The 13,052-nt window shown below is 44.7% G+C and overlaps 1 protein-coding gene across 1 annotated transcript; it reads right to left on the bottom strand.

Annotated features, from left to right (window-relative positions):
- Positions 1-5,083: 5,083 nt before the first annotated feature.
- On the bottom strand, positions 5,084-10,107 carry Rps4x (ribosomal protein S4 X-linked). Its single transcript, XM_020186767.2, has 7 exons — positions 10,032-10,107; positions 8,991-9,068; positions 8,315-8,495; positions 7,831-7,928; positions 6,478-6,649; positions 5,663-5,820; positions 5,084-5,260 (listed from the first exon to the last, which is right to left on the bottom strand). Exons 1-7 carry the CDS (start codon positions 10,032-10,034, stop codon positions 5,159-5,161), a joined length of 792 nt encoding a protein of 263 aa, XP_020042356.1. The 5' UTR covers positions 10,035-10,107; the 3' UTR covers positions 5,084-5,158.
- Positions 10,108-13,052: the final 2,945 nt, after the last annotated feature.

Below are 13,052 nucleotides of genomic sequence, written 5' to 3'. Positions count from 1 at the left end.
AATGTGAATAGTATAAGAAATTCAGGAAATATTCTTTTGGTATTCAAAAGTATTACCTAATTCATCAAAGAAGTCTCCCACATCATTGACAAACAATTGATGTTACAACATGTATATCTTTGTTGTTTCGCTTTTTTTTTTTAAGTCAGAGCCTTATACTTGCTAGGCAGGTACCCTACCACTTGAGCCACACCTTGTCTTTGAGACTTGGTAACCCAGGCTGGCCTCGATCCTCCTACCTCAGCCTCTCAAATAGCTGGAATTATAGGTGTGCGCCACATGCAGCTTATGTCTTATTTGTTAATGGAAACACAAATATCAACCAACATACTTGTTAGAACTAACATTCGTTTGTTGATTGCAAACCTAACCATAGGTTGTCTATGGATATAAGAGGTTTGGCAAAAATCAATGAAGGCATTCTGTGAGAATCAACTGGATATATGGAATTTCCAATAAAGAGCATTGTAGGGCTGGTGGAGTGGCTCAAGTGGTAGAGTGCCTGCCTAGCAAGTGTGAGGCCCTGAGTTCAAACCCCAGAACCGCCAAAAAAAAAAAAAAGAAAAAATAAGAGTGCTGGGTGCCTGTGGCTCACACCCATAATCCTATCTACTCAGGAGGTAGTAATCAGAAGGATTTTGGTTTGAAGCCAGCCCGGGCAAATAGTTCATGAGATCCTATCTTGAAAAAGCCTATCACAAAAAAGGGCTGGTGGAGTGACTCAAGGTGTAGGCCCTGAGTTCAAACCCCAGTACCACCAAAAAAAAAAATTCCTAACTGGGCACAGTGGTGTGCACCTAAAGCAGGAGGATCATGAGTTCAAGGCCCACCTGAGTCACATAGTGAGACTCTGTTCTCAAAATAAACAAACAAACCAGCTAACTAACCAATCAAAACCAAAGTAAACAAAAAAATGGCAAAGCTGCTGGGTGCAGTGGTGTGCCATTATAGTCCCAGCTACTCAGGAGGCTGAGGTAGGAGGACTGCTTGAGCCCAGGAGTTTGAGGTCAGCCTGAGCAACAAAGCAAAACTATATCTCAGAACAAAACAAAACAGAATCCCTGCTGTAGTTTAATAAATGAAGGAAATGTGGCAGAATGTTAATTATTGAATCCAGCTGGGGTTTCCTTAGATCGTCATTACACTGCTTCTCTGTGTGTCTGACAATGCTCATGGTAGAAACTACATATATAAAATAGTGTAAGGTACTAAGGCAGGAGAGTACCTCTTGTGTTCAAGAAATTGCAGGGCATTTGTCACTCCAGCACTCAGGAGGCTGCCAGCTTGGGCTACATAGCAAGACCATGTCTCAAAAAAAAGAAAAAAGAGAAAAGAAAGGCAGCCAGCACAGTGCTATATGCCTGTGGTCCCACCTACTCTGGAGGCTGAGAGGAAAGGGTCATCACTGCAGGAGTTTGAGACTGGCCTGGGCAATATAGTGAGGCCTTCTCAAAAAGGAAGCAAACATGGAAGCCAGTGTGGCTGGAATATCTGGGGGTGGATAGGAGATGAGGTGAGAGGCCAGATTGTGAGGTCCTCACAGATCCTTGTGATGATTGTGGCATTTGGTCTGAGTGATATAGATGGGAGCCATCTGGGGCTTTGAGTGAGGAGTGACCTGATCTGACATTCATATTTTAAACAGGATCCCTCAAGATCTACTCTGAAACAGTAGGGAGCAAGAACAGAACCTAGGGAACATGTGTGGGCTCATCCCATCTGTAATCTAGAGTGTAGGCAAGAGTTGTTGGTGGCCTTTAGCTGTTCCACAATGTATACCTATATGAAAACATCATGGTGTATGCCATAAATACATACTTTTTTGTTAATTAAAAAAAAAATTTTTGGTGGCTCAGACCAGAGTGGGTAGTGAAGGCAAGAAATGGTCCAGCACTATTTGGGAGAAGGGCAGACAACATGCCATTTATTTGTTCCTTTATAAGTGTATTGTAAAAAATCTCAAACACATAAAGTAGAGACAATAGTATAAAGAACTCCCTGAGCCAGGCGCTGGTGGCTCACACCTGTAATCCTACCTACTTAGGAGGCAGAGATCAGGAGGATCACAGTTCGAAGCCAGCCCGGGTAAATAGTTTGCAAGACCCTATCTCGAAAAACCCTTCACAAAAAAGGGCTGGTGGAATGGCTCAAGGTGTAGGCCCTGAGTTCAAGCCCCAGTACCACAAAAAAAAACTTTGTGAGACCCCCATCTCAACAGAAAAGAGCTGGGTGGCTGACATCCCAGTGACAGCAAAAAGCACATAAAATAGGAGGATTTTGGTCTAGGTTAGCCTGGGCAAAAAATGGGACCCTATGTCCAAAATAACCAAAAAAGAGTATGACTAAATGGTAGAGCACCTACCTAGCAAGTGAGAAACCCTGACTTCAAACCCTATATGGCCAAAAAAAAAGGTGGGCTGTTTCCCTAACTCCTAGATCATTTTAAAGCAAACAGATTGCTTGTCATTTCTTCTGCAAATCCTTCAGTATGGAGATTGTTGCCAGGCACTGGTGGCTCACGCCTGTAATCCTAGCTATTCAGGGGGCAGAGATCAGGAGGTTTGAAGACAGCCTGGGTAAATAATTTTTGAGACCCTATCTTAAAAATACCCAAGACAAAAAAGGGCTGATGGAGTGGCTCAAATTGTAAAGCACCTGCCTAGCAAATGTGAGAATCCAATTGTGAAGTGCTTGCCTAGCATGTATGAGGCCCTGGGTTCCATTCCCAGCAACAACAAAAATTGGAATGGTTCTGTAAGCTATAAAATCCTACAGAAGTCCTAGCTGTCTGTAATTTTTTTTTTTGGTGGTACTGGGGTTTGAACTCAGTGCCTCACACTTGCTAGGCAGATGCTCTACCACTTGAGCCACTCAACCAATCCTGTATTCTTACTCAAAGCTGTGCTGAGTGGGGTGTGAAACCCGTCCTGCTGGAGGCACAGGGATGTAACCAAACCCAATAAAGTTGTTTGCCTGTTCCATCTAAGGGCCATTTCTCTGTCTCCCTACAGAGACGACCTCTTAAAGTTCCCTCCAGTTCTAAACTTAGTGAATTGGAAGCCTTATGAAGACACAAGCCATTTTGTTTAAAAAACTGTAGTCTATTCTAATTGGATTCCAATGCATAATTCTATTAATACGACCTGGTACTAGGATGGAAACCTCCATATTGGGGCTACTTGCTAATTAAAAAATTCCTGTCCTATACTCAGGAGGCTGAGGCAGGATTGTAAGTTCAAGTCCAGCCTGGAGTACATGTTCTTGGAGTTCCAAGAACAGCCCCTAAGCTATATGGTGAGAACCTGTCTCAAAAGAAAGAAAAAATTCTGTCCTAGTTTAACAAATGAAAATACTGTTAAAAAACGAGTTTCAGGGCTGGAAGTGTGGCTCAAATTGTAGAGTACTTGCCAAGCAAGCACAAGGCCCGGAGTCCAATCCTCAGTACTGCCCAAAAAATTAATCTCCTGATCAGAAGACTACAAACAGCAATCTGTCAGTTGCACAGGATGACTCACCGGCTAGCATCTAAAAACCTCAGCATTTGTGCCAAGAATCAACTTTGAGACTTCTCAATTTCCACATTTGCTTTGGTTCCTTACCTAATTAAATTCAAATCTTTTCTATTATCTGCTTAGCTGAGACTTAGAACAAACCTAGAAAGAAACAAGGTTATGTTGAGTGGAGTAACGAAGAGCCCACCAGCATGGGGGTCCCAGCATCCAGTCCCAACCTTCCTGTTTCTTACTGTGCCTTAAAAATTACTTGACCTGGCCCCTCATTGGAACTGGCTACAACCCCACTTTTGCAGCCTCCTCACCTCTCACCTGCAGCTGGACCTCCACCTGCACCCTCCACCTGGGGAACAGGGATAACCAATTAATATTCCCAGCTGGGTATGCAGTGACTGACTTCACATTTATCATGCCTTAAATGGAGGAAGGTCTAAAAATGTAACTAACAACCCCATTAAACCTGCGATGGCAGAATGATGTAGTAAGCTTGAGCGGTCAGCCAAGTTAAACACAAAATGTCAAAGGTAGTGGCTTTTAACTCAGGATGATTTTGCTTCCCAGAGGGCACTTGGCAATGTCTGGAGGGAGTCATTTTGGTCTATCGTAACTGGGTCTAACAGTAACTAAAGACCAGGAGCCACACAATATCCCACATGGCATAGCACAGCTCACCACAACAAATGACCTAATTTCACATGTCAATGGTTTCAACATGGAAGGGAGGGTGGCTTATTTTCAGCAGGAAGATACACCTTACGGCGTAACAGGAACAAGAGACTTGGTTGAGGCTGAAATCAGAAGGCAGAGAAACTGGTATTCTTGGAAGAGACTGGAAGGAGAGCCTGACATGACACAATGCATCTGCCGGACCAGTAATGAGCTGATTTTGTACACACTAACTTCTATTTTGTTAAATTCTTTGAGGGAGAGTTGAAGACTTGCAGTGGCAGCTGGAGAATGACTAGCACTAAGTTCATGACTTTGCTACATCAAATGCCCATATGCCTACACCTGGAGAGTCTAACCCTGCCATTTGGTAGGCTGTGCACAGGAATAGGGAAGACAGCAGGCTTGCAATCAAAGGCAAGAAAAACATGTGGGCACTGATACTTTTAAAAGACAAAGAGGGAGGCCAAGGATATGACTCAAGTGGTAGAACGCCTGCTTAGCTACAGGCTAGGAAGTGCAAAACCCCAGTACCATTAAGGGGAAAAAAAAAAAAATGCAGGGAAAGATGTGGAGTAATCGAGTAGCATGTGCGAGGCCCTGGGTTGCATCCCCAGCACTGTAAAACAATGAAGTTATATAGGACTTCACCATAATTAGCAAGGACTAGCTAGCCCAGTCCCAATCTCATTTAAAAAAAGTCAGCAGGGACCTAGTGGAGTGGCTCAAGCAGTAGAGTGTCTGCTTTGCAAGTGTGAAGACCTGAGTTCAAACCCCAGGCCTACCACACACACACAAAAGTCAAGACTTAGATCAGAGACTAAGACTGCCTGAGAATTCAATCATTTTTCATGTTACAAAGTAAAATAGCACACTATAATAAAAAGACAACACAAAACCAAAAGTAGCATCAAGCCACATAATCTTTAATCAAGCAAAACTCCTTAACTTGTATTCTCCAATGCCACCTGGAGACCATTTCACCCACTGCTCTGTTTGGCAGCCAGCCTTTTGTCTCTTTCTTCAGCAATGGTGAGGCGGATTCCTTTTCCTCGGGGAAGAGAAATCCAAGGTTTGTTGCCCTGCAGGAAAAAAAAAAAAAAGATGAAAACACACTATACACCCCATTAGCAGTATGGCACGGCAATGTTTGTTTTTTTTCATGTAATGTAACTAAAGCCTGTTGAGGAAAGTGTCGGCCACTAGCTAGGAGCAATTACCGCTGCTTTAGTTGCTGGGACCATATACATACATGTGGCTGACAATATCCTCCATGATCAATACCTTAGATGTTTACTGTCCACAGAAGGCACTAGGCATTATTCACTAAAAGGTTAAATAGTACCTTAATTCCCAAAAAAACACAACCACAAATAATTTAAAGACCTAACTAAGGAATATTCACTTCATCACTGGACTGTTCACTAGCCGGGAGGGAGCCAAGGTGTCTCTAGAGACTGCTGAGAAGGGAAACCCAGACTTACTTTGCCAATAACGAAAATGTTAGAAAGACGGGTGGCAAAGCTGTTGCCGTTGGCATCTTTCACATGAACCACATCAAAAGAGCCAGGATGTCTCTCTCTGTTGGTGATCACACCAATTCTTCCTAAGTTAGCACCTCCGGTCACCATACACAGGTTACCTAGGCAAGAAGAAATCTGCTTTAAGCGAGGAACTGTGCAACTCCCAACCACCCAATACACAAATACCATGTAGCTCAAAGGATGGCTGCACAGGGCTTGATCTCCAGCCCCTGAACAAAATACAGTTTTTCCATCCTTTCCCCTAGTTGAAATTACTCCAAAGATTCCTATAGCTCAAGTCAGGACTCTTGGGCCCCCTCAAGGTTAGCCCCACCCCTCATGCACCAAATGTCAACTCCACCCTATCTACCTCGTGAGGACCTTACCACCTCTCCCCTGGCACAATCCTGTTACACTGACAGACCTCAGGGATGATGCTGGCATTACCAAAGGCTAGACCACAATTAGTGTGGTTTACTTTATGGTTTTCCTGCCCAGTCCCCAAATTATTTCTTATAGATGGGAGACTTTGAGACATCTGCAGCAGGCCTAACAATGCGTGCTTTATATGAGATAATATCAGCCACCCAGAATATTCTAAGTATTTAGATTAGAAAAAAAATGAAGACTCTATAAAAGTGGGGTTGGAACAGATGGCTACCCTTGAAAACAACCTGTACTGGGAGGGACGCTGAGCGAGAATTCTCAATTGAGCTTATATTAAAAAGACAAAACCAAATCCCCAGCTCTTACACCTAGCCTTGAAAGATGCTTACCAGTGTCGAACTTGATGAAGTCGGTTATCTTGCCAGTCTCCAAATCAATCTGAATGGTGTCATTCACCTTGATGAGGGGATCAGGGTAGCGAATGGTTCTGGCATCGTGGGTCACCAGATGAGGGATTCCTTTTGTGCCCACAAAGATTTTTCTCACTTTGCACAACTTATACTAGAAACATAAAAGGGGATACATTCAGTGACACTCATACGCATTATGTTCCAGAGTAGATAAACAGTTCTTTCCAAGTCCCGAGTCACTGGCTAAAAATCACCCACCATGAAGGTATTTGCACACTTGGTTCCACTGCTCTCCCTAATATTTCTTTTTCTCCATGTTAAGGTCTAAGCCACTGAAGGGCCCCAGAGCTTTATCAACAAGGTCCCATATCTACCACCATCATTCTTAAATAGAAATCCCACTCCTTCCTTTTCCTCCTCAGAAGCCCTGAGAATTCCTCCCTCTAACCCACCCATAATAATAATCTCTAATGACTGACTTCTATTGCAACCCCCCCACTATACCACAACTTAGTTTTGCCTAACAGCAACTGTATCATCTAATCAGTAAGTATTTCATTCACCAAGCATTTCAAATTTGGACCTTCACTCCCTTGTATCTTTAGAGTAAATTAAATTAGTACAGAAGCCACTGGACATGCCTTCCAGCCTGCCTATAACTAGACAGCACACACGGATGTCAGAGCCGCAGCACCCAATTGAATTAACCTTCATTTATAGCCAATACTTCAAGAAGCCCGAAAGTTTTGCAAAAATAAATAAATAAAAACAAACCGAATTATATAATCAAAGTCTGTAATTTTTCCTGAGTTATCTCAAACTAGTGCCTCAAGGATTATCAATCTCCATCAACACTCCCATGAAGTAAATAAAGCTGGAACCACAAATGGAGAAAGGGCCTAGATAGGACCACACTTGGTTTTTGGTCTTTTATTCTTAAAAGACCCATACTTCAGCTACCCACAACCAACCAACCCCCTAGAAATCATTCTCCTTGACTCTAAAAAGGATAACCAGGAAATCACTGTACCAGCTGTCACAAAAGAGAAAAATCTGAAGTTAATTTCAAATAGGAGTCAGTTATCTGGGGTAGCTCAGTGGTAGACCATGTGTTTACCGTGTGAGGCCCTGGATTAAGGCCCCAGCACCAAAATAACTAAAAACACTACACTGCATGCATAATAAAGTCTCAGATTGTTAACTGGTTGTTTCCAGGCATAAGATGTTTAGCAACATTAATCTGCTTACCTCACTGCCATATGTACTCAATTCAGGCTCTGCTTAGTATCAATTAGCTTTAGAGTGAAGACCCACCCCACTTGCCATGCTCACCTTGGCCTCCTCAGGTGTAATACGATGAACAGCAAAGCGACCCTTGGTGTCATAGATCAGACGGAAATTCTCTCCAGTCTTGTCAATGCTGATGACATCTGATATTAAACAGTAACTAAGGTTACTATAGTGACCCACCCAATCACTCCATGCTGAGTAATCACAGTTCCAGAAGAATGAAACCTCATTTTTATGAGCTTATGTAAAATTTAAAGTGAACTGAAAATTGGTTCTGACAAGTAATTCAATTCACGATTATTTGCAATTATGCAGTACTGTACTAAAAACTTCCAGACAATACCCAAATCCCTACTTCCTCAGACCTAACATGAGAAAGAACATAGGCCAAACACACTCTACTTTGTGTGTAGGCTTCCTGGCAGCTCTCCAAATCCCTAGATATGGCACCACAGAAACCAGAAAATCCCACTAAGTTTGGAGAGGAGGATAAAACAATCACAAGTGTCTACCACTACCCACTTACCCATAAACCCAGCCGGGTAGGTTATATCAGTTCGGACTTTGCCATCAATCTTAATGAAACGCTGCATGCAAATCTTCTTCACTTCGTCTCCTGTTAGGGCATATTTAAGCCTGTTCCTTAGGAAAATGATGAGAGGAAGACATTCTCTCAGCTTGTGAGGACCGGTGGATGGACGAGGAGCCTGTAAAATTCAAAATGGTCATTTTAGAAAAACCACTGTCAGAATTCACTCAAATCCACCTCCTAGGCCTGAGATCCACTAAGTAGACGCCAAGAATATTCACTGCTCCCCCAACTTGCTTGTTTTCACACAGGAAGCCTTCACTCAACCCTTACAAAACTATTTCAGATCTTTAGGACACTTTCTCCTCCAAAGGACCAGGCCCACCCATAATTAGCATTGAGACCTGGGCTCAAGGTATTCATGGAAGTATATGCCATACTGTGTGGCATGTGGGATAAATGCACCAATCGTAGTCAGATTGGGGTACAACTAGATAGCTCAAGGCCTTCAAGAGCAGGAGAAAAGAAGTACACATAACCCCCCACACAACACAGGTGTAAAATGTACCACTGAAAGATACAAGCTGAGGATGTTATCTTTAGTGATAGATCGCTGATCCAGCCTGTACAGTTCAAAAGAAAAAAATGACCCTTAAAATGTGAAGATACTTACAAACACACCGGTCAACTTGTCCAGCATCCAATGCTTTGGAGCTGCCACCCGCTTCAGATGTTTCTTGGGACCACGAGCCTGCAGTAAGTTTTAGATTGTAATGCTGTTAGGTCATTTCAGGTTTTCTCAATGACAGTTTACAAAACCTAGTGTGTAACTTCAAAGACTTTCCTCCTCAGCAAAATGTGGCCAATGTTGAAAGCACAGGGCTGACAGAACGCAGAGAAGGCACGCACACTATCTACCAAATAATAGAAGCACTCCAAACGGCAACCAGGTTCTCATTGTACAGGGAGCATTGATTTCGAGCTTTCAGGACCGTGCTCCTTATTTTTCGTGTTACTGCTTAAAAGCGTGCCTACTTACAAAAACATTAAGTTCTCTCTATAGCACCATACTGGTGAAATGCCCAGGGGCTGAGCGCGAGGCACACAGCAACAGAAGTGGCCCTCTCTACTGTCAGTCATACAGTAGTTTTTGCACACAACCGTTTGGTTTTGAGGCATCTGCTGCAAGATTAATTTGACCTCGGCACAACCACGTGTGCTGCTCCTTTGTGCACTAAAGCCAGAACCGACACCGACTTTCACTTTAAAAGCGGAAGGAAGCCTTTTTAACGCTCCCTACAGATGCTTAACCGCCATGTCACATAAAGCCTGGCCGTGCCAAGAAGACTGCGGCGAAGAAACCCTTTCTTCAGGAAGACCCGGCGCCTCCCTGCAGCGGGCGCGCCGTCTGTGTCTCCGGTCCCTCCGAAGCTTGGGGCCGGCAGAAAAGCACCTTCACCTGGGGTCGAGGGATACTTGGCCGGGCCAAAGACCGAGGCCTGGCAGCCAGCGGCACCAGATTTCCCACCCCCCACCCAGTCTCCGGGCTGGCGATCGCCCTCGCCCTGGAGCCAGCTTTGGCCCATCCCAGTGGCCGCGCTCCCTTCGCCTCCACCCCGCCATCCTCCGCGGGAGCCCCGAAGCCCGGGGCAGCCCCGGTCACGGGAGGATGGAGGCCGATGCAACCCGAGAGCTCGCAAAGCTCCAGCCTTACCATGGCTGCGCTAGGAACGGAAAGAGGCCTGCCTTCTTCCGGTGCGCAAAGAAATTAGGGTCGGAGGCTGCGCGCGCCGCGCAGGAACCGCGGAAGCTCCGCCCACCGCCGCACTTTCCCAGCGCTTCATTTTCCCAGCGCGCTGGGACTCTCTGTTGCCATCTGCTGGCAGGAGGTTAGAAGTCCCGAGGTCCGGGATTGCCCTGGAAAGAGGGCGTCCCTTAAGAGCAATTTTCTCCTTCCCCTCTTCCCGCCCTTGCTCCTCCCACGTGTGCTGAGTGCTTGCTGTGCGCCTGATCCTGTGCGCAGTGCTGGGAACGTAAAGATGAACCAGAGAACATCCTTGTCTTCAAGGAGAGTGCCAAGTATGGCTACTTTAAGTCCCACGTACAGATGATTATATCATCAATAGAGTGCATTTTAATAAATATTTAATACTATTTCTTAAACAACTTCCAATTCCTTCGAGCCAGCCAGCACATACTAAAAGTTGGGAAGAGCCAACAAGAGCCAATAACGTTGATTTTTTTTCCCTCTCTTGCTTCTCTGCAGACGCCCAGGGGATGGCGTCCAGGGTAGGAACCTCACTTGAACCCTGGCTCCTTGCCCATCCCTTCCTGTACAATGAATTTGGCACTTGACATAGAGTCTTGGGGAAGAGAGGGAACATTAGACATCATCTGGTTACCTAATACATATGTGTATACATATATACATATATGTGTGTGTGTGTGTATATGTATATGGTCATGATATTTCCCTACTTTGAAGCTGCCCGTGATTCTCCATTTCCTGCCCTGAGGCAGCTGTGCCTGGTCCCACAGAACCCTCTCAAACTTCAAGCCATTATGAAGAAGCCCCCCCCACCTCTGTTTTTAAGAACATCGGGGGGTTTTGTCAGTAGGGAGGGGTTTGAACTCTGGGCTTCGCATTTGCTAGGCAGGCACTCTACTGCTTGAGAACTCATGGTCTTCCTGCCTCAACTTCCTGAGTGGTGGGATTACAGACATACTTGATTTGTTTTGTTTTTAACAGAGTCTTGCTATGTACCCCAGACTGGTTTGAACTCCTGAACTTGAGCCATCTTCCTACCTCAACCTCCTCAGTAGCTGAGACTATGGGCAGGTGACACCAAGCCTGGTATACATACATGCATACATACATTATTTGTTTTATTTGTTTGAGACAGGGTCTCACTATGTAGCCCAGGCTGACCTTGAACTCTCATTCCTCCTGCCTCTGCCTCCTAAATGCTGGGATTACAGATGTGCGTAACCACACCTGGTTTATAGATTTATTTTTAATTGATGCAGAACAATTGTATAGATTTATGGGGTTCAGTGTTACATTTCAATACATGAATATGTAATGATCAGATCAGAGTAATTGGCATATCTATCACCTCAGACTTTTATCATTTCTTTGTGTTGGGAATATTCAAAATCCTCTCTACTTCACTATCTTGAAATATTCAACCAATTCCTGTCAACCATGGTTTTATGCTGCTGTACAGCGTTGTGAATTCCATCTCATATATAGCTGCACACACCCTGAACCTACTAACCATCTCTTTCCATTCCCTCCCACCACACACACACACCCTTTCCAGGCTCTGGTAATTATTATTCTCCACTTTTTGTTTTGGGTTTTTTATGGATTTTTTTTTGGTTGTACTGAGGTTTGAATTCAGGACCTCACACTTGCTGGGCAGGCACTCTACCAGCCCTTTTTGCTGTTGGGTGGTTTCAAGATAGCATCTCATGATGAACTATTTCCCTAGGCTGTTTTTGAACCTCGATCCTCCTGATCTCTGTCTCCTGAGAAACAAGGATTACAGGCGTGAAGCACCCGTGTCCAACTCTTTATTTCTCTGAAATCAACTTTTCAGAAACTGGCTCTTTCAAGACCGCCTGTAGACCCCATGATTCTTCATCTTGGAACTGCCATGAACAGCCCAACCTTCTTCCTGGCACCAACTAATCCCACTCCTCAGCCCTGGAGATGCATACAGCTCAAATCTCTCAGGCCAGGTGAGTTCCCAGTCCCCCCAGGCAGGGTAAATCCCCTATTCTTATGACAGCGCTTAGTTCATTGGGCAGCGATGAGTAATTGAATCTGTGTTCTCCACTAGACCGATCACCCCCAGGACAGAGCCTGCCCTAATTTATCTGGGCAGACCCTTTGCATGAAAGGAGAGCTTGGCACTGTGTCCAGCACTTGGTTAATGTTTGTTGAATGAGTAAACTGAGTCAATGTTCCACTCCTTTTGCCAAGTCCTAACTATACTGTCCCTGAGAGCATGCAACCTGTGCCTGAATTCCTCCCACCATGTGATCAAGCTCCTAACTCAAGAGGTCCCTTTTTACTTATCTGTCTCTACTCTTGCCCTCACCCCTCGGCAGTCTGCAAAGGAGAGAGAAAATTTGTTAGCTCTTCTCAACCAGACAGTATTAGCTAGGAGGGCCAGGAGTCTTCTTTATTTAAAACTAGGGCATGATCCACAGTAGTGCATGCTATAAATGATTACTGGAAAAGGAGCAATTAAGCTGGGCATGGTGGTGCACCTCTGTAATCCCAGCACTCCAGAGGCTGAGGCAGCAGGATCTTGAGTTCAAGACCAGCCTGGACTACATAGCAAGACCTTGTCTCAAAAAACAAACAAAATATGGGAGGGTGGGAGAGAGAGAGAGAGATACAATTAGTTGGAGGTGAGGATTAGAGAGAGAGTGAAGGAGATGAGACAATGGAAGGTTCTGTGGTGTTCAGTCTAGGGGGCACAGGGAAAATCGTGATACAGCAAACAGAAATGAGGGGGGCTGGGTGCCGGTGGCTCATACTTGCAATCCTAGCTACTCAGGAGGCAGAGATCAGGAGGATAGTGGCTCGAAGCCAGCCCTGGGCAAATGGTTCCTGAGACCCTATCTCAAAAATACCCAACACAAAACAGGGCTGGTGAAGTGACTCAAGTGGTAGAGCGTGAGGCTCAATTCCCACTACCGCCAAAAAAAAAAGAAAGAAAAA

Source organism: Castor canadensis, chromosome X (genome assembly GCF_047511655.1).
Source record: "Castor canadensis chromosome X, mCasCan1.hap1v2, whole genome shotgun sequence".
Classification (NCBI taxonomy): domain Eukaryota; kingdom Metazoa; phylum Chordata; class Mammalia; order Rodentia; family Castoridae; genus Castor; species Castor canadensis.
Note: the sequence above shows the minus strand (reverse complement) of the source record. Positions and strands in the feature narration are given on the sequence as shown.